The sequence below is a fragment of the Dipodomys spectabilis genome, unplaced genomic scaffold, assembly GCF_019054845.1.
Source record: "Dipodomys spectabilis isolate Male_0828 unplaced genomic scaffold, ASM1905484v1 ptg000176l, whole genome shotgun sequence".
Taxonomy (NCBI): Eukaryota; Metazoa; Chordata; class Mammalia; order Rodentia; family Heteromyidae; genus Dipodomys; species Dipodomys spectabilis.
This window is the reverse complement of record NW_024870853.1, coordinates 5522789-5545422: the sequence shown is the minus strand read 5'-3', so window position 1 is coordinate 5545422 and position 22634 is coordinate 5522789. Positions and strand designations below refer to the sequence as shown.

The window sequence follows — 22634 nt, the reverse complement described above, 5'->3', positions numbered from 1 at the left end:
TATTCCATCCTTCATTCCAGGGACACCTAGTATTCCATGCAGTGGAATTTATTAAACTTTAAGACTGACTGAAAGGGAGGCTTTCAAACAGCCATCATAGGGCAAAGGGATGAGACTTAAAAGTTTACAAATCCAAGTACTGCCTATATTGGTTATTTTCACCCCAGAAAGATACTATAGGAAAATATTAAAGCCTCATGATCTGGCAGAGCCTGGGCTACTGCTTAAGAAGCATACTCTCTCGGCCAAAAACCTATTGAAATATTAATCCATCAATCACTAAATTCCGATAGTACACACTGAGGAATTTATTTTGGAGTATTTTTCTTTTAGAGTATTTTATAACTGAAACAGACAGTACTCTTGATAGTGTTAGTTAAATAACTTTATATTAAACCTAAATCTCAGTGAAAATGTCATTTTAAGCAACAATTCAATAAAATTTTAGGTCTTGAAAGTATAAAAGTAAATACTATGTTCTTTAGGGAGCTTAAAAAGTTGAACCTAATCGCTTTTTACATAAAAGATGAATCAAACTTGTCTCTTTTTGAAGCAATTCCATATTCTAAAATACTACTCAAAAGTTATACCATGAAGTATACTGTGATTATTAGGAGAGTGTTTCATGTTTTTATTTATGGCAGTTCTGGGATTTGAGCTCAGACCTTGTCTTGCTAAGCTGGTGCTCTGCTATTATGCCACACCTCCAGTCCTTTTTCTACACTCACTGATTTTGAGATAACATTCATACTTTCTTCCGGGGTGTGTGCTTGGAATGTGATCTGCCTATTTGCAATTCCTAAGAAACTAGAATGACACTTGTCAGCACACCCCAATCATTTTTGCCCAACATGTCCTCAAACTATGATCCTCCCCATCACAGACCCTCAAATAATTAGAGTACAGGTGTGAGACAGTGGCATCCAGCAAAGACAGCCATTATTACAAGTGATTATCACAACATTGTTATGGGTAGATATTCATTTCCCAAATGATACAATCATCTCTCTCAACCTCAACAAAGAAATTACCCTTTTAAAAGGGTAATTTCAGTGAAGAGTCATAACAGATAGAAAAAAGGAAAATTTTGAGTATATGATAATTGATTCCTTCACCTATAAATATATCAAAAATTTGGCTGAAATAGATCTCAGATTAAAGCATAAACAACACACATGTAGTTGAGAGGCCACTTGTAAAGTACAAGTCAATTCGTAAATATCCAAGGAACATAAAATTTTACATGTGCTGGCAAATATTCCTTGGTCAGCAAAGGAGAAAGTACAGCAATTACTTCATTTAGACTGAAGAAAAGAAAACAGCTAGAAAATAATATGCAGATTGTATTGATAATTTTCAGTATGCACAACAGTGGGTGATGGAAAAGAATCTGCCATACACTTGTCTTTCTTCAAAATGTAATGAGGAAAAGGGCCATTCCTGCAGTATATAGTGACCTGTAGCATTTCATACACCGCTGTATATCCTCACCTGGTAATGGCACAAAGTAATGACTGAATAGTGGACTGAGGCCAGAGGAAGAAGGATTGAATGTGGATATAGCCATTCTCAAGGCTCCATTTTGAAATACCAGGATTGCAGTTTCAAATGGCTATTTTGAAATCCCACCCCATTGCACTCCAGATAATAGAATCTTCCTTCAGTAGATGCGACCAAGTGGGTAATAGAATGAAATGAATGAGATGAGAAATCGGGAAGAGTTAGAGTTCATTTTCTTTTAGCAAAGAGACTACTTTATGAACAATGGCAGAATAAAGTCACAAAGGAGACACAAAGAAAGGCAGTCATATGACTCCAGGCAAATAATGGAGCATCTTTGGACTTCTGCTTCTGCATCCACAAAGCCATTAATGGGCTTTGTCCTTTCTACTTCATGAACGTATTGAGAGGTGATATATATGGAAGAATTTGTCAATGGCAGCCTACCTTACAAAATAGGACTTTGTAAAGGTAGAACACCTTCATTAATGACTGGAATGACCTTAAAGACCTCTGGATTCTTTTAAATGAGGCCAGTTATTCTAGCTTACAAGGTTCTCTTGATTTCTTTTTCTGACTTCTCTCCCAGAGATTAAGAATTACTGGCACAAGAAAGGCACTCTAGGATGGTTTTAATTTAAGAAATAATTTATATGCCATAATATTCACTCTTTTAAAGTGTACAGCTTTTTAAAATTATGTTCAAGGAGTTTTCTAAACATCACCACTGTCTACTTCCAGGGGGTTTTCATGACCACAAAAAGACATCTTGTGTTCATAAGAGCTTACTCACAAATCTCCCTCCTCCCAGCCCCTGACAGCAAGTAATCTAAACTCTGTCCTACATTCTAGAAATTTCATATAAATGAATACATGTAATACATGGCCTTTTGTATCTAGATCATTTTACTTAGCATAACATTTTCAAGGTTCATTGTTATAACTTGTATCAGTATTTCATTTCTCTGGCTGAATAATATTTCATTATATGGCTATACCAAATTTTGTTTATGTATTCTTTGGTAGATGTCATTTTAAGCCATTTCTATTTTGCCTATCATGAATAATGTTTCTATTAATATTTCACTTGATTTGGATTTTGCCAATATCTAAAAATGTGCATCTTTTCATATGCTGGTATATCTTCTATGGAGAAATAATTATCTTTTGCCAATATTAAAACATTGGATGTTTGGCTTTTATTATTGTGGCATCTGTGTGTGTGTATGTGTGTGTATATGTGTGTGTGTGTGCATGTGTGTGTGTGTGTGTGTGTGTGTACATTATCTGTTTCTATAAGTCTTTATCAAATACATGATTTACAAGCTTTTCCTCCCATTCTGTAAGTTGCATATTCATTTTAAATCCTTCATTTCATTTATTTCTAAGTACTCTTTCTTACAACCTGGTGCTTGCTCTTTAGTTTGCTGACCTTTTACTGTTGGGTTATTATTTTAGATCTTTGTGTGTGTGTGTGTGTGTGTGTGTATGTGTGTGTGTGTGTGTGTGTGTGTGTGTGTGTGCTGGGGTTTGAACTCAGGGTTTGGGTGCTGTCTCTTTTTTATTTTTTTAAACTCTCTCCCAAAAAAAGTTATTCACAATTGGCAAGTTCTAAATGCAGTTAAACACATCCTCCAGAGTGGAGTTTTCCAGGGAATCAACAGAAAATTACCTGTCTTCTACTGCTGCCACTGGCTCATTTCTATAATCCTAGCTACTGGGGATCAGAGTTTGAAGCCAGTTCAATCAGTAAAGTCCTTTACACTCATCTCCAATTAATCACCAAAAAGCCAAAAGCGGAGCTGTGGCTCAAGTGGTAGAATGCCAGCCTTGAATGTAAAAGCTAAGATACCGCATTCAGGCCCAGAGTTCAAGCCCCAGTACCAGCACACACATATAAGGCTGGTGCTCTAACATGTGATCCACAGTTCGTTCCATTTCTGTCTTTTTTGTGTTTAATTGTTAAGAGTTTCACATACTTTCTTGCCCAAGGTGGCTTCAAACCACAATACTCAGATCTCAGCCTCCTGAGTAGCCAGGATTACTGGCATGAGCCACCGGTGCCCAGCCCATGTTTTTTTTACGTAACACTTGCTACTTTGTAGCATGCAATTTAATTTTCTAATTTATTCTTTTTTTGGTGCATATACTGGTGCTTGAACAGAAGGCTTTGTACTCTTAATTGGCTTTTAGGGGGCTCAAAGCTAGCATTCCACCACTCTAGCTACATCTCTACTTCTGGCTTTTTGCTGGTTAAGATTAGATAGGAGTTATTTGCTCTTATCTGACTTTTCTGCTCAAGCTAATTTTGAATCAACATACTCAGATCCAAGTCTCTTGTTTTTGTCCGTCGTGGGGCCTGAGCTCTGGGCCTGGGCACTGTCCCTCAGCTCTTCAGCTCAAGGGTAGCACTCTATCACTTGAGCCACAGCACCACTTCTGGCATTTTCTGCTTATGTGGTGTTGAGGAATCGAACCCAGGGCCTCATGAATGCAAGGCAAGCACTCTACCACTGAGCCTCCTTCCTAGCCCAGATCCAAGCCCTCTTGAGTAGCTAAAATTATAGGCATAGACAAGGTGCATAGCTTCAATTTGTTTTTTATTAGCTGGTCCTCTTCTGGACTTGCCTCTTCTCCTGGACCTTCTCCTTCCATACATGCATTAAAATGAATATTATTCAAGGCAGATGTATTTAGTTCTTTGTCCAATTTTGCATAGAATTGCTAGGCACAGAGTGGGTATATTGTAGGTATTTACTGAACAAATAATGAATAAATTCATGAATGCATGAGTGAATGAATTTCTTAAGCATATATGATATTTTTTCTTAAAGTCTTGTCTGTTTTTTGTTTGTATAAAAACAGTATCTAACATAGATCCTGGCATTTAGTAAGTGTTTAGTAATTTTTCATTGAATAATATAATAAGCATTTTGCCATTTCCAACACTTTATTTAGTCAGTATTGTCAGGCAAATCAGATGTTCTACCAAAAGTGAATTTTCAAAAAGAAATCTCTAAAATGATCCGTTTTAATAATTTTATGTATCTCTTAATGAAATAAGTAAATTACTTCTCATGCCTTGCAGAGCACAGCAGAGTAACTGCAATTTAACATTTTCATTGATATTTAAGTTATGAAACATGATAGGAATGAGAGTCAGAATACTTGGTCATAATAATGACTTCCTCTCTTCAGCTTCATCTCTTACTTAACTGTCTGAGCATGGCAGTTAGACAAGTTTGATCATAATTATAACTACCTTGATTAAATTTGTATAAGGCCCAAGGAAGATAATTCATAGGAACATTATCTGAAAGTAGTAAAGTTACCTATAAATGCAAGTGATATAAATGTTTATGATTCACAAGAGAACTTGTCTGGTGCTTAGGTAACAGAGAAGGGACACACTCAATGTGATAGTGGCTCAGCTTCAATAATTGCATTATTATTGACATTAGTAGAATGTAATTTTCCATTCGTGATATTTGCAAGTATCTTTTAAAATGAAATTTCACAAGTTTCCTTGCTCTGGATTGTTAATAATTATGATGTTTTTAAAGCCAAAGATGACTCTTCTAGTCTCCAGGGAAATCTCTGGTACACTTTTGGTGTTGAAAATATAATGTAGAATACATTCAGATACCTAGGTACTCTGAGGACAGTGAGAAAAAAATAACAGGTGAAGTTAGATCTCAGCTGATGCTATTCAAGATGGCTATGATGTGATGGAGGGTTATATTTTTCCATCAAGGAAATCTTACTGGCATTTACCTTTGAGTCCTTTGACCTTCCAAATCATAAATGAAAAAGAGCAACATTCATTCTATGTTATAAAGGAACTTAATCTATTAACCATGAGAGGTTTCTCATTTTGACATTAGCCATTATTTTGTTAATAAACAAGTTGATATCAACATTTGGGGGCCATAAAATAATGCAAAAATATAAACAAATAAATGGTGGTATTTATGAAGTATGATAATTTGATACATACAGTGTGTAATGACCAACTCAATAGTGATAAGAACTTTTATCGCCTTAAATATTAAGTGCATATTTTGGAAATATTAATGCTCTTTTCTACTAATTTGAAATTTTTCATGGGTTGTTTTGGACAAGTTGCCCTACTGTGCCACAGAAAATGCAAACTAATTCTCCATATGGAATTCTTTAAGGGAACTCAAATATATTGCAAAAAATATATTATTTTCATGGCCAAGTGGATGTTGTAGGTCGACTTTTCTTCCTTTGTTAACTTGGGAGGCAAAGAAAAAGTACTTTAGTACTCAAAATGCCAAAATGCCCCACTAGTTTCCATATATTTTTGGGATCATGCTCGTTGGTCAGTTCTTGTAACTGATCTAACAGGTTTTAATCACCCAGATACAGGACAAAATACACATTAAGGAAAGAATCAAATTTGTCTGTTTTAAGATAGTTATAAGAAGAAAAAATTTTCATGTTACACCTGCATTCAGGAGGCTGAGGTAGGAGGATAATGAGTTGGATACCATCCTCAACTGCATAGTGAATTGGAAGCTATCCTAGGCAACTTTAAAAAACCTTGCTTTAAAAGATGGTTTTGGAGCTGGGTGCCGGTGGCTCATGCCTGTAATCCTAGCTACTCAGGAGGCTGAGATCTGAGGATCACGGTTCAAAGCCAGCCTGGGAGGAAAGTCCGTGAAACTCTTATCTCCAATTAAACACCAGAAAACTGGAATTGGTGTTGTGGCTCAAGTGGTAGAGCACTAGCCTTGAGGTGAAGAGTTCAGGGACAGTGCCCAAGCCCAGAGTTCAAGCCCGCAACCAACAAAAAAAAATGGTTTGGACCTAGGTGCATTGGCTCATGCTTGTAATTCTAGCTACTCAGGGGGCTGAAATCTGAGAATTCCAGTTCAAATCCAGCCCAGGCATGAAAGTTTGTGAGACTCTTATCTCTAGTTAACCAGTAAAAAGATGAAAGTGGAGCTATGGCTCAATGCTAGCCTTGAGATGAAAAAGCTGAGGAACTAGGCCCTGAGATCAAGACCCTGTACCCATACAAAAAATGGGATTGATTTATAAGAGAAACAGATGTTTTTAGTAGTAAGCAAAAAGTGTCAGTATACTTGCCCAAGGTTGACTGAATATTTTCGAGTTTTGAGAACTAACAAATAACAACCTGTTTTATGTGTCAATCTTGGCTCTTTCTAACCATCATTCTCATTCAAATACAGCATCTTATGTGCTTCGAATACCAAGGCTTTGTTTACTGTGAAAATTCTATATTTCATCAAGAATAGGCCTTCTGTGAAATGCAAATTTTACCTCATTTTTCCTCTCAAGAATTTAACACGTGCCATTAGTATTCTCTTTCTATACAGATTATTATCCTGATAGTTTATCGTCTTATAACATTTGATAACAACTGCTATCCTCTTTTGTCCAATGTTTTTACATCTTCATTAGGTCTCATCTTTAAAAACTCACTTTATTTGTGTCTCTGGCACAATCTTTAGTAAATGCCTATGTGTTCTAAACGTATTAAATTGCTTCACATATATTATTTCATGTAAATATTGTGACAAATGTACGCATTATTAACTCTATTGTACAGTAGGTTGAACTCAAGTCTACTAATGCAGCTAGTAAGAAGCAGGACAAGAACTTGAATACACATCTATCACACTACCACACATGTAACATTTCTTTGTATATACTACACAGGATCTTCTCTCTTTTTGTAGTTCCCGTTGATTCTTACAGAAGAATCATACCTTGATCTTTTTTTGTAAAAGAGGTGTCCTATCTTAATCTTTTGGTACTTATGTGGGGTTTTTCTAGAATAAAAAAATAAGAATTTAGGCTTCTTAGTGCTTTAGATCCATCAGGGTATAACTTCCTAAAGGGAAATCACTCAAAAGAGTCCTTAGTAAAAACTTGGAGAAAATGATGGATAAAGGCTTCCTTCCTGCTCCCTCAGTCAGAAGTGCTTACATTCTCAATAGAGATGGCAGTCACATGTTAGACGAAGCTGAACCCAGTGAGGCAGCATTACCTTCGGATAAGTACTGGCCTCTTTTTTTATGTGTTTTATTTTATTTTATTTTATTTTTTATTGTAACGGTAATGTACAGAGAGGTTACAGTCACATAAGTAAGGGAATGAGTACATCTTTTCAGTGTTATCCCTCTCTTGTTTTCTCCCACTTGGCTTCTTTTTAAAATATTTGTATTATCTTTAAGTAGTTATATGAAAGAGTTGGCATTCAACAAAGCAGTTTATGAATTCAATGCATCTTGTTCAATGTCACTTCTTTCAACATTCTCATTCATCCCTCCCAACCCACCCTTCCCTTACTTTTCCTAAGGGAAAATTTTGTAGGATATGTATTGAATTTTTTTGCCATATACAATACATCTTAATCTGTGTCATATTCTTGATATTTTCACCTCCATCTAACCACCTCACCCCTTACATTAATTTTCTTAATTTTGTGGTATATATCTTGAATTCTTGACTGCATTTCCCACCTTCCCCCCTTCATTCCTCTCTTCTACTTCCCTTGCCCCCCTCTTGCAAGTACCCATGTCCTGGTAGAATAGAAGACCCAGAAATGAACCCACAGACCTATAGATATCTAATATTCAATAAGGGAGCAAAAAAACATAGGCTGGAACAAAAATCTTTTTTAACTAATGGTGCCATCAAAATTGCATAGCCACATGCAGAAAACTGAAACTAGATCCATATATATCACCTTGCACCAGTATCAATTCAAAATTGATCAAATACCTCAATGTAAGATGGTAAACCATGAAACTTTTACAGGAAAGGGTGGGTAAGGGAAACACTAAGGCTCCTAGGTACAGGTCAAAATTTTATAGGCAAAGATCCAGAAGCCAAAAGCACAATAAATCAAAAATAGACTGGATAAATGGGATTACATCAAACTTAGAAGTTTCTGCATGGCAAAGGACACAGCTAACAAGCTAAATAGAAAGCTCACAGAATGGGAGAATGGGAGAGGATTTTTACCAGCTATAGATCAGACAGGGCCTAAATACCTGAAATACACTGAGAGCTCCAAAAATTAAACCCCCCAAAATAAACACTCAAACAACCAACCACCTAGTTAGTAAGTGGGCTGATTTCAGAGACCTCAGAAGAAGTAAAAATGGCATATAGACACATTGTTTAATGTTTTTTTCTTTCTTGCGATTGTTTTTTAACATATTTATAAGATGATTTCTTTGTGCTTTGTATATCCCTCCCCCACAGTATAACCCCTGTTTTCACTGTACTTGAAGTTGGTATAATATGTGTAGGGGAAGGGAAAAAACAAACTGTTTAAATAGGGGTACAGGTGGACCCATTTGCAAAAATGAGATGTACAAGACGTTATGTCAAAAAAAGAACTTTATAACTTTGGCAGGAGGCGGGGAAGGGGAAACAAAGGAGGAGGCAACAATGCTTGATAAGAAACATACTCATTACCTTGCCCATGTAATTGTAACCCCTCTGTACGGTTGAAAAAAAAGGAAATGCAAATCAAAACAACCCTGAGATTACACCTCACTCCAGTTAAAATGGCTACTATCATGAAAAGTAATAGTAGCAAATGCTGTTGAGGATGCAGCCAGAAGAGGAACTCTATTACACTGTTGGTGGGAATGTAAACTTGATCAACCACTCTGGAACACATTATGGAGGTTCAAAAAAAAGGCCAAAAAACTAAACACAGAACTAACCTATGACCTAGCAATTCCACTTCTGGACATTTATCCAAGAGAATACTAATAATGTTAATTGTACTAATAATACTAATAATGTAAAGGATTCTTTAGCTTTTCTTGAAGTCCAGTAGTTCCTTAGTGAGGTCAAGGCTTGGACTTCCCTTCTCCTCCTCTCCTCTCTTCTTACTTCTCCTCTCCCATCCATCTCCCTTCTCTCCTTCCTATTTGCTTTCTTTTTCTCATACCCCTCTTCTTCAACTCCTGCTTCTCTTTCTTATTTTCAGCCATGGGTGTATTCATGTTAGCTCCCACTAGATTGCAAACTCTGAAAAGGTAGGAACTACAATTTCTCTTCCTCTCTTACAAACTTCCCTCTCCCTCACAATCTCCCTCCTTTTGTCCTCTCTCTCTCCCTCTTCCTTTCTCTCTCCATCTTCATCATGTAGCATCTAAGTCTTTTAAGAGGCACACTGTAATCATTGTGAATATTTAAGAAACCAAATCAGAACAGCACCCAGAAGCAGAGCAAAATACAAGTATGCCTCTAAGCTGAAGATTGCATTTCAGTTTTCAAATTCAATCACCAATGACTACATACTTTTAAAACTCTATAGGAAGAAAAAAAACTGAATAATTTGATGACAGCTCCTTTGTTGTGGAACACTTGATAAGTAAACAACATTAAATGCAGTACTTGAATGTTATACAATAAACATTTCAGCAGACATTTCTGCCTTGATCAGCCCCTCCAAATTCCATGTGATTCCCAAAAGAATGCTCATCATTCTATAGGTCAGGTTTATCAGGTACCTACAATTTGACAGATCCTTCACACATACTTTCATTTAAACACTACAGCTGTGCAAAGGTAAATGCATGTTATTAAATAAGAAGCAGTATCTGAGAAGTTTTACAGCTTGCCAAGTTATTTTGTTTACTCCTAGCAAATGACATTACTGGCATTTAGAAGCCAGTTTTTTGACTCCTAAATCTGGGCTTGTTAATGAACAGACACTAAAGACCACTAGTAGAACTTACCATGAATGCCAGTGGGCTTCTTAATCTCTAGACCAAATATAAATTTATTGAGAAATTAATTAATTAATTGTTAGCTCCTTCTAGATTGCAAACTCCTAAAAGGTAGGAACTATAATTTCTCTTCCTCCTTTACAGACTTCTGCAGAAAGATAGACCATTGGGCTTTTTAGTAAGCATTTAACTAACTAGTTGATGTTTAAAGCAGCAACAGAGACCATCTTTCTGATCCTTTTAGGAGACCAACTTCCCAGATTACATAGTGAAGTGAGTAGTCAGTGTATTTCTTATGAATGCTGACTAAAATTTGGAAACTAGGATGTGCTGGGAACAACCTATTTTAGTTTTCACTGAAGTATTACTAAATCTAAACTTCTGATTATGTAGATGGATGTAACTACAAAAGTCCAGAGAAAAGGACAGAATTTGTTCCTGGGTCCAGGCACATTGGAAATAGAGCTAGGACTAAACATTTAGTTATCTTACTCACAGGCAAAATAACTATTATTGTAAAGATTTAATTTATAAAATTAATTATTTATATTTAATATATTTGTTTCCATTTATGCTTACAGATACAATATAAACATTTATAAACATTTTTCTTCATCACACTAGTGTTCAATATTGTTTTGTACCTTGTTTTAAATTTACAGTACACCTCATAGATCATTCTATATTAGTATAAATGGAACATTTTAATGGCTATAGTGTGTGGCTGTATCATAGTTTAATAACTCCTCTATTGATGGATATTTAGGTTGTTTCAAGTATTGTGCAGACAGAGCTGCCATGAATGTTTGTGTGTGTGTGTGTGTGTGTGTGTGTGTGTGTGTGTGTGTGTGTATGTGTGTGTGTATACCAAAGCAAATATACATTGGGTCAAAGTATGGATGGATATGTGTATATATGAGTGTGTGTATATGTGTGCGTGTGGGGGGGGAGAGGTTTTGCCCACTTATCCTCTACCAAAGTTGTGAGGCTATCACACAAAATTTGGGTTTAGCAAAATTGATCACTGTGTTAGTAGCTATTCATTTTACAAAAGGATTATTATCTTAGTCTTCCTAAAATGTTCTATAAAGAAATTCTCTAAATGATTAATCCTTACTATATATTTAAATGATATTTCAGCTTAAGAAAATTTGTACACTGCTTTTCAGGAGACATCTATTGCATAACACATATGAGGTTGGTAATGTATTTTAAAATGCAACTGAGTCTATATGGGCTGTGATTCACTAAGTCTCAGAGATATGCTTGGCTGGAAGTGTAGGGGAAAATGAACCAGGAGGTCCAGCAACAAAAAGATTAAACCTACCCAAGAGCAGAACTCTTAAGTTTACATTCTATGGGTTGAGCTAATTTTCAGTGTTTACTCATTTCTATGATGTAAGTGTTATTACCCTGGCTAGTTTTAAACTACTATGAATGTGATGACACAGTATAAATTGGGGAAGAGGTATTCACAATCATTTTTATAAGTCAGTACAAGCCAGCTCCAATGTAGCTTGAGAACATAAATCTTGGTCTTCTCTAATGTCAGATGATCCTCACAGAAAGGCTGAGCCATTCCTCTTGGTGCTTTCTTTCCTCCATGAGACTGGATCCTCTATGTCTCCCGTGCAGTCTATCCAGATCTCAGCTGAAGAATATTATTTGTTTGGTGTTCCCATCCTCTTTAACCTAGTGACTCACCAGTCCACAGAAGAGAAATGTCAGATATGCTTCAGTGTCAAATATTCATCATGGTATTAATCTAGTGTCAGCTGCAAAACTCCATGAGTATTGACTAGTTACAGAGTCCAGCAGCAGCAGTCCCCCACTGCCAAGCTAAGCATTAGAAAAGCACCAGAGGAACTTTGTTAAAATCATGTTTCTGACACTTTACCCCCAATCACTTAGAACTACCAGAAATAAGATCATGCATCAATATTCTGTAAACTCTCCTCTCATTCTTGTTGTCAGCCAAGTTTGATAATTCTTGCCTTACACAACCTGGTCTTGTCATTTATTCCACTTCTTCTGCTTCCTTCCCTGTTTTATCATATACTAGCCACACTGGCCACCTCATCCTGAGAATATTATGTCCATCTACAAGACCCTATATAACTATTAGGCTGATTCTTATCAATCAAATCTGATCACTCTGGAGGGGAAGTACTCCCTACAGGGAAGTATATTGATTCTTTAAGAAAAAAATCTTTAGATCATGCTAGGAGCACAAACTGGCTTCTGTTCTCCTGGAGTCATATTCAGTAGACTGAGACTTCCAGAAAAGTTCTGTGAATAGAAAATATTTGAGCCTACTTTTCATGGATTACTATTGTTCTATTAGTATGGCCCACACTCCTTTCTTGTCATAGATTAAGGGAACTGAGGGTAAAAGAGAAGTAGAGATATACATAAAGTCACAAAATGACTTTGCAAGACTAGTCCTCAGTTCTTCTGCCTTCTAGCTCTGTGCTCTTTTTTTTTTCAAGCAATTTTGCTCTGTCTTTGAAGCATACAGCCAGGCCCCATTTCACTGAACTCAACCTCACACCCCGGCCATATACACTTGACTTCCTTTCTTGCATCTGCTACTTACTGAGTCATTCTGTGTCTCTGAGTGTTATTTTTCTCGTCTCTAAAATAAGAATAGTATCTGCATGGAAAAATTTCCAAAGGAAATAGGCAACATCTTTGTAGTCATCTTGAAAAATGAAAACAGCAGGTTCACCTCTCTCCATTGTTCTCCTTAAGCAATTGAAATGTTACTCCTACTCATTTTGAAGAGACAATTGGTAGGTTTAGTGTAAACAGGACAGATACATGAGGAAAGAAGCAAATATTTTCTCAGTGGTTAAGTAGAAAGCATATGGACCCTGGATTGAAACTGAGCTGGTATTAATAAGTACTCAGTATCCCATGTTTCCTGATAGATGAATTAAGAATAAGATATGTATCCTCTCTACTGTGAAGAATGACTTAGTGAGATAATTAATATGAAGATAATTTCAAGATAATAAAGCACATCTGCAGAAAATATGGTGGGTAGGAGAGTGGAATTTTTGTTTCATCACTGTCATTGATTCATATAATTCGGGTCCATCCCGCTCCCTGGATGTGTTTCCCCATCTGGAAAGTGAAAATGTTGGTTAGATGCTCTCTGAAGAGTTCCTTGCTTGATCTGACATCCAAGGAGTTTACTATTTAAGATAAGGTCTGCATGAGGCTTTTTATCTTATACATTTTCCCATCTATTATCAAACATGAGATTAACATCAGACTGCTGGTATTGGGAATGAGTACATCTAGATTCTTGATCTTGTTTTGATATTGGATATGGATATGTGACCTTAAGAAGCTTCTTCCATTTTTTAAATCTCAGTTTATCAATCTGTAAAATAAGGGATATTAATGTTGGAATAAATCAGTAGGTCTTTATGCTGATACACAGTCTTGAGGGAATACATCTTTCAGAATTTTTCTAAGGTGTTCTATGAGTCTGTATCATCACAAAAAGGGAAAATGGGATGGTTTTGCAGAAGTTTCAAATTTCCTTTGCTTCAGGCAGATTAGACTTACTTTTATCTGTTTTATATATAGCCCTCTATGTCATATTTGATTTGTACAAAGGGTTCAGTACAAAAGAAAAAAAATACCCTTGGTTAGTTCTAATTGTTTTTACATCACATATATAAGTGGCACCATACCGCATTTGTCATATGCCTGGCTTATTTCACTTAACAATGTACTCCATGTTTACTCATAATGTCACAAATAAAAGGATTTCCTTCTTTTGAAAAGCTAGATGGCATTCCAATCTGAATATGTACTACATTGAATTTACCCATTCATCTAGTATGGCACTTTGGTTCTTTCCATATTATAGCAATTAAAAGTAATGCTAAAAAGAGGTCAGACTAACAGAGGCTGAGAGTAGAAAGGATGGGAGTAGATGGGAGAAAATGGTCATATTGGTCAGAGTCCAAAATTGCAGTTAGACAGGAAGAACAAACTAGTAATTTGCTGTGCAACATGTAATCATAATTAATAATAATGTATATTGTAAAACTGATTTTTAAAAGTAGCTTTTGAACATTCTCACAACAAAAATAATTTGGTAAAGTTGTGGATGTTAACTACACTTAATCTTTCTACAGTACGTATATCTGAATATCATCATCTATACAATCTTTACAATTATTTCTCAATTCAAAATGTTTTTCTTTTGTTTTTTTTTTTTTTTGGTCCAGTTGTGGGCCTGAACTCTGGGCCCGGGCACTGTCCCTCAGCTCTTCAGCTCAAGGCGAGTGCTCTACCACTTGAGCTATAGTGCCACTTACGGCTTTTTTTTTTCTGCTTGTGTGGTGCTGAGGAATCAAACCCAGGGCCTCAAGCATGCAAGGCAAGCGCTCTACCACTGAGCCACCTTCCCAGCCCTCAATTCAAAATGTTTAAAAAACTCAACTTGATGATTTGTAAGGCCTTACATATTAGAAATAAAATCCAACCAACTGTATTGTTTAAGAACTTTTTTTGTTATTTTATAAACCAGTATACTAAAAATATACTGCAAATTACAAAAAAGACATTGAGATCATCAATAATAACTGCACAGTGTTCCCTTGCATGAATATGGAATAATTTATTTGATCATTTCCCTGATGTTAGACATTTAAATGCTTCAAAAGTTCCCTCTTTAAATAATACTACAATGAATTTCTTTTGTACTTCTCTATTTTCTTATGAAATATTCCTAGAAGTGTAATTTCTAGTGAAAGGTTATGTGCATTTCTAATTACTTGAATAGTATTACAAAATTGCTCTCTGAAGAATTTATATTCCCATCAACAAAATCTTTTTGACAACACCTAATATATAATCTTTATCAATTGGACTTGTTAAAAGTGATCATTTAGCCTGGCATAGGTGGCTCATGCCTGTAATCCTAGCTACTTAGGAGGCTGAGATCTGAGGATCGCAGTTCAAAGCCAGCCTTAACAGGAAAGTCCGTGACACTCTTATATCCAATAAACCACAGAAAACCAGAAGTGGCACTGTGGCTCAAGTGGTAGAGTGCTTGCCTTGAGCTGAAGAGATGAGGGACAGCGCCCAGGCCCAGAGTTCAAGCCCCATGACTGTTAAAAAAAAAAAAAGTGATCATTTATCTTTCAGTGATTTCTGGGGAGAATGATCTATTTTCTTATGTTTATCGGTCATTTGTATTTCTTCATGTAATTGCCTATTCATTTAATTGCCTATTTTTGTACTAATATCTTGTGATATCAAAGATATTGACCATTGATTTCTCATACATGATGGTATCAATTTTTCTTAGTGTGTGGTTTGTCTATGTATTTATTATGATTCCTATGCAACATAAGTAATTCAAATATTTTCTAATGAAATCTGTCATTATTTTTACTTATGTATTTTTCATTATTTTGCCTTTAAAAATCCATTTGCACCTTAACATTTTTATTTATTTTCACCTGTTTCCTAAAAGTACTTCAGTGATTTACTTGTTTTTTTATAAACACCTGAAATTTATTTTGATTTTAAGTAGTAATATTTTTTTCCAAATGATCAACCAATTGTTCTGACACCATTTAGTGAATAATCCATTCTTTCTTCACTGAACTGAAATGATATATTTCTTATACTATGTGTGTTTTAGGCTTTTCTGCTTTCTTCTGTTAATTGACCTATACTGAAGTCAGTATCAAACTATTATAATTTTATGGCTTAATAATACTTCAAATGCCTAGTAGAAAAAGTCTTACTACACTTCTTTTCACAAATAGCTTGGCCTTGTAACACATTTTATTCCTCCAGATAAACTTTAGGATTATTTTATCAATACTTTGTTTAGATTGTAAATTTATGGAATTCATTGGGGGGAAACTGAAATTTTGCAATATTAAACCTCATTTAGGAGCCTGGAACATATTTTCATTTGATGCAAGTCTTCTCTAACATACCTCAAAGGATTCTTTATTTTGTTCATATAGATTCCTCAATCCTTGCTATATAAAGTGTAAAAACTTCTACATTCTCCTACTCAGGACGGTTGAGATCTGGATTGCTATTTCAAGCCAGTCCTATAAGGAAAGTCTGAGGGCCTCTTATTTCCAGTTAACCAGCAAAAAGCTAGACGTAGCTGTGGCTCTATTAGTAGAGCTCCAGCCTTGAGTGAAAAAGCTAAGAAATAACACCTAAGCCTTGAGCTTCAGCTCCAGGACTTGCACATGAAAAGAAGTTCTACGTTCTCTCTAGGTTAATAGTGGAAATGATAGAGTGACTATTTCTTCATTTATTTGATGAAGAGTGTGTAACTCCCTTGCCTTACCTCTGGCCCTCCAAATGTATTTTAGAATGAACAAATGAAAAGAACCTTAACCCAACATTGACTTCAACTTCTACTGCATAGAAACACTAGGGGATGACCTCCCCCCATCACACACACACACACACACACACACACACACACACACAATTAGGCAACTTACAAAGTCTGTAGATTAAAAAAGAAATCCAAAGGCGGCCCCATAGTCTCAGTTCATGCTGGGGCTTTGAAGGGTCCTTAAGGTTTATGATGAAGGAATAGGACCATGAAGAAAGACACAGAGCACCATCAGGCAGTCAAGAATTTTCAGAGCCAAACTGAGTGCACCATATCTCATGCCAGCCTATTCTGTGATCACTTAAAATAGTCAAACGTTTAAGGTGGTTACAAAGAATTTAACTGAGTTTAGAACTCTCCTGTGGCCTAGAATATTTTAGCATAAGGGAAGGTTTTTGTATTTTGCCAGCCATTACACAATACCATTTTGTGAATCTTGATTATAGGTTGTTGATAGTATGTTACAGTTGAAATTCAACCATGTCAATGAGCTGAGTTAATTTCTTGTAGGAGAGCTGCATAGGACTTTGTATCCTCTATACTATTATTCAGTAACCTAGATGACAGCGTGGAACCATGGGACCTTCTAGAACTACCTTGGGGCAATCTCGGGCCCCAATTACACACTTCACTGACAACTAAGTATAGAGAAGGTACTCACAGGGCCATGGTACCTGTGAAGGGGAATAAAAAGGGTAATAGGGGTTTGAAGTTGATCAAAGTATATCATGCATGTGTGGAATATCACAATTAAATCATTTTGTAACATTAATATTGCATTTAAAAACCATGCTTTGACACTCTCAGAATGCTTTATCTTAAGACTATAACCACCCACAATCATGTCTCCATTGGATGCAGCTGCCAGATTTGGAACTGGCTCTACCACCATTTCACAACTGAAGAATCAAATAACATATTGAAGCTCTATAGAACTCAGAGGTTCTGTGTTTCTACTAAGATCTGATGGGTCAGAGATTGTAGACAAAAAATGAGTTTCTAGAAGGAAGAGTCTTGGAATCTAGAGATGTAATGGGCTGAGAAAGACAGAGCAACCACCTTGCAATGGTGCTACAGAGATGATTCAAGCCTTATGTGGAGGAGTATGAGTGATATAATCAGTGCTTAAAACTCTTTCTAAAGTCTTAGATTCATAGCCATATTATAGATTGTGATTTAGAGAAAACCAAGGATATTATGCCAGGCTGGTCAATAGCCCTGATGAACATAGATTGCAAAAAATTCCTTAATAAAATACTGGTAAACCAAATTCAACAGCATACTAAAAAGACAATTCACCATTATCAAATGGGATTTATTCTTGGGATGCAAGAATAGTTCAACATCTGCAGCTCAGTAAATTTAATATATCACATCAACAGAATGAAAGACAAAAACAGATGATCATCTTAGTAGAGTCAGAAAAAAAGCCCTTGACAATATTCAACATATTCTCATGATAAAAACTTTCAACAAGTTGTATATAAAAGGAATGTTCTGCAACACAAAATAAAGACCATATATGATAAACCTATAGTTGAATCATAATCAACTGTGACAAGCTTTCAGTACTTCCTCTAAGATCAGTAAAGACATGAAGATATCCACTTTCAGCACTTGTATTCAACAACAGAAACAAACCTATTAGCATATTGGGTGTTCTGTCTATATAAATGGAATCCTTTGGTAGAAAGAGTATCCATTTAGGTAGAAAGAGTACTGGCCATAGCCAGGCATCAGTGGGTCATGCTTGTAATCCTAGCTACACAGGAGCCAGAGACCTGAAGGACTACTGTTGAATATCAGTCAAGGCAGAAAAGTTCTTGAAACTCCAACTCCAGCTAACCAGCAAAATGCTGGATTGGAGGCAAGGCTCAAGTGGTAGAGCACATTCTGTGAGCAAGCCAATCAAATGTAAGGCCCTTAGTTCAAGTTCTGGTACCAGTACAAAAGAAAAAAAAAGCAAAAAGAAAGACAGCTGGTCAGGAGGCCATGGTGTTCTCATTTGATAAATGAATGTGATCAGAGTCTCTAGCTCAGAGTTCTGGTGCATTTTACTCAGAGTGTATGTAAACCCCTCACACAGGCCTAGTTTGTAATAGGTGCCCCGTGAATGACAGTATTCTCTTCAAAGGCATTTAATTTGGTAAGATTCTTTATACAAGTCACTGTCCCCGAATTCATCCTTGAAATGAAAGGACTATCAGTGTGATTTTTAACAATGCCTTTATACCCACTATTTTGGAATCCTTTGACAAAAGGAGGAAAGAAAGAAGATATGGAAAGACAAGGAATGAGGATAGAAAACAAAAAAGGGAGAGAAGGAAAAAAAAGTCTTTTATGAGAGTAAAGGTAACCCTGTGTTTCTGCAAGTAGCTTTTGAAAGCAGTGCTTTGCTGACATGTTTACTCTTGAATCTCCCACATAAAATAACCTCCTATAATGGATGCTTTTCTGCAACTAATCTATACATTTGAACACAGTGAAGGGAGAAAAACTGAGCTATAACTCAATTTATTTGGTTGTGGAGATGTTTTTCCTCTACCAAGTAGCAAGCACACTTTTTTTTTTTTTTTTTTTGGGTAGGTCGTGGGGCTTGAACTCTGGGCCTGGGCGCTGTCCCTCAGCTCTTCAGCTCAAGGCAAGCTCTCTACCACTTGAGCTACAGTGCCACTTCCAGTTTTCTGGTGGTTTTTATTGGAGATAGGAGTCTCACCGTCTCTCCTGCCCTAGCTGGCTTTGAACCGCGATCCTCAAATCTCAGCCTCCTGAGTAGCTAGGATTACAGGCGTGAGTCACCAGTGCCCGGCTCACTCTTTCATTTTTTTTTGTTTGTATTTTTCCCACCATAACAACATTCCTCCTCAGCCAGAATAAACTTCCCCCAAATCTCAATCTATCTATAGTAGTATATATGAGAGGAAAATGCCAAGGTCTTGAAGAATGAAAAGGCAGAGGAGAATATAGAGGCTCAGGCCAGAACAGGGCTATGCACATGAGAAGTTCGGCTGTTTCAGAGAAGCTAAAGATATTTTTGTCTATAAATGTTGGTAACTCTTGTTTGCCTACATATTCCTCTGTTCCATGTGTGTATTCAGTGTGTGTCCCTGTTTATTGAGAGCATACTCCATACCAGGATTGTATAGGATGCAAAAGAACAAAATATTGAGCAAATCATCTGTTTCTGGGTGGACCTCCATGTCTTTCTTTGAGTAGCTATCATCGTGATATCCAAAGAACTTTCATGCTTGCATGCATGTGTATGTACATGCATGTGCATGTATGTCTTTTTGGTTTTTGTCAATCGTGGGGCCTGAACTCTGGGCCTGGGTACTGTCCCTGAGCTCTTCAGCTTAAGGCTAGTGCTCTACCACTAGAGCCACAGCACCACTTCCAGCTTTTTCTGTTTATGTGGTGGTAAGGAATCGAACTCAGGGCCTCATGCATGCAAGGCAAGCACTCTACCACTGAGCCACCTTCCCAGCCCAACATGTATGTATTTTTGTCTGAGTTATCTGTGATAACTCCAGCTGTGCACAATGGTGATCTTTGTTCTCCTACTGGCTTTGCAATACTTCCTTTTGTTGCTATGACTCACCATAAAAAAGTAGACTTTATCTCTTTACAAAATTTGAATTTTGTAACTCACAGGATTGGGAGTGTGTTCACTAGCAATTTAAACAGTCAAGGATATCAAAGATTTCTTTCTATGGAAGTTTTGTCTGCACAGGTGTTACGAAAAAAAGTACAATTTTATGCATGATTACAAGTGTCGGTAGAAGGATACATCTGGACCATGGTAAAAAGAGTGATAATTTCCTCAACTGATTGTTTTCTCTTGGGAATTTTCATCTTTTACTCAAGATTGAGCATCCTACTGTGAAAAAAAGTAGTGAGTTGTCCTAATAATGTAAGTATCAGCAGAATCTGAATTGTTTCCCTAGACAAAAAATAAAGCACCTATGAAATCTGAGTATATAGTAGAGAATTAAATGACTGCTTTTAATAGATCCTGTGTGATCAAATTGTTTAATGCCATTGTCCATCCATTTCTACCATAAATACACACACACACACACACACACACACACACACACACACACACACACACACATACACACACACACACCTCCATGCCTTCTCGCCTAGAAAATCTCAAAGAATTTGGAAACACATTAACAAGTCTGTTATTCTTATTCTTTATATAGGAAAACAGAAGTACCTGTGTGCTAGCAGAAATGATTGTACCATTGATAAATTTCGAAGGAAAAATTGTCCATCTTGCCGTCTTCGGAAATGCTATGAAGCAGGAATGACTTTGGGAGGTATGATACTTTCCTTTCTCATAGTCTCCCCCTCCTCCCCCACCTGAATGTTTAAACCTGATTTCTCTCTATGATTCAGCCAATAGGACCAGCAATGCAGGCTGAGCTTTTCAAATACAATGTGGCTATCAGAGAGCTTGTGCCTTTTTATCCTTAAACATACCACTCCTTATTCTTGGCTTCAGCATAGGAACAGGAGCAGCATAGAAGCAGGAAACACAAGCCAACAGAGGGTAAGATTGGATATGAGGAACAGAGATCTCCAGCGAGTATAATGGTACTGGCCTGATGCTGTTTAAGGGAAGCTAAAATAAACTACCTAAGGACTTGAGATCAGTAACAGGTGCAGGATGACCCAGGCACAGGCAGGCCGTGAATAACCAGGAGTATCCTACGGCTAACTGTTGTGTATGTTGTAGAGCGAGCCACCTGGAATGAAAAACTACCTCTCCTTTCAGCCTACTAAATTGCCAAACAGAGATAATTTCCTATCCTACATCTTCCAGGGATGTGCAGACCTTTTAATCATTTCCTTTTATTTACAATCCTATTGATCATTTCCAAAAGCATTTTAGTAGTGCTGTCACTCAATAGAAGGAAGATATATCTCTTTCAAGCATGACCCTCTATCATAAGGCTCTCTATCCCCTGAGCCTGTGTCTACCATGAACACTGTCACCATTCCAGAATGGCTTAACACCAGTTGACTGACACTTAATTTTCCCTCTCCAAACTCCTCATCTGTTCATATTTATATCGGTCCAGTGCCAGGGGCCTCCCTGTGCCTGCTGCTTCCTAAAAGACACATCTTTCATTAGAAAAGCAAGCTCATTAGTCTACTTTGATTTAGAAATGGAACTTGAAGAAAAAGCAAATCCATTTCTGAGTGCCTGAAAACTGTAGTCTCATACCTGAATATTCATTATCAGCTTGGAAAACCCAAGTACCTGGAATGAATCCAACCCCTTCTCCAATCTCTAAACTCTAATTTAAAGCAATTGTTTACCTTTGGTTTTCTATGGAGTATTTAATACCTCATCTGCCTATGTGTGCATTTAAAGACACCAACTTATTTTCTAAGTCTGGAGTAAGGCCACCTAGATTTTTATGTAGATAATTATATCCTCCCCTCCCCCACAGGCTGGTAGTATTCTTTATGCACATGAAATTTCCACAAATGGATTGACCCAGGCTCAATCTGACTGCGTTTCAACAGCAGCATCTCAAGCATTGTCTAGTAATTTTACCTATCATGGGCAGATGCCCTAGGAAGGCCTTCCCAAACAACCACATTGACACTCAAATATTTGAGATAAATCACCTTTGATTTTGCTTGTTCATTGTATTCCAAAGAAATCCCACAACTGTTTTATAGTAAAGAAGAAGACAAGATGGGACAGCAAAGAGTTGACACTCAAATATTTGAGATAAATCACCTTTGATTTTGCTTGTTCATTGTATTCCAAAGAAATCCCACAACTGTTTTATAGTAAAGAAGAAGACAAGATGGGACAGCAAAGAGGAGTTTTCTCCATATAAAGGTTGCAAGTCTAGGAAAAGGTTCTGATATACTCACCTCTCAATTATCTAGCTTCATATGAATGATATGTAAGGTACTGGATTTCAGAAGAAGAACCCTATGGTTTGCCACCTGCTGAAATGAAT

At 36.7% G+C, this 22634-nt stretch overlaps 1 protein-coding gene across 1 annotated transcript in view; it reads left to right on the top strand.

Moving 5' to 3' along the window:
* Ar (androgen receptor) overlaps positions 1–22634 on the top strand; it is a 174237-nt gene that overhangs the window by 115522 nt on the left and 36081 nt on the right. Inside the window, exon 3 of the mRNA XM_042694946.1 lies at positions 20853–20969. Coding sequence (XP_042550880.1) covers positions 20853–20969 — 117 coding nt within the window. The remainder of the gene's footprint in view (positions 1–20852; positions 20970–22634) is intronic.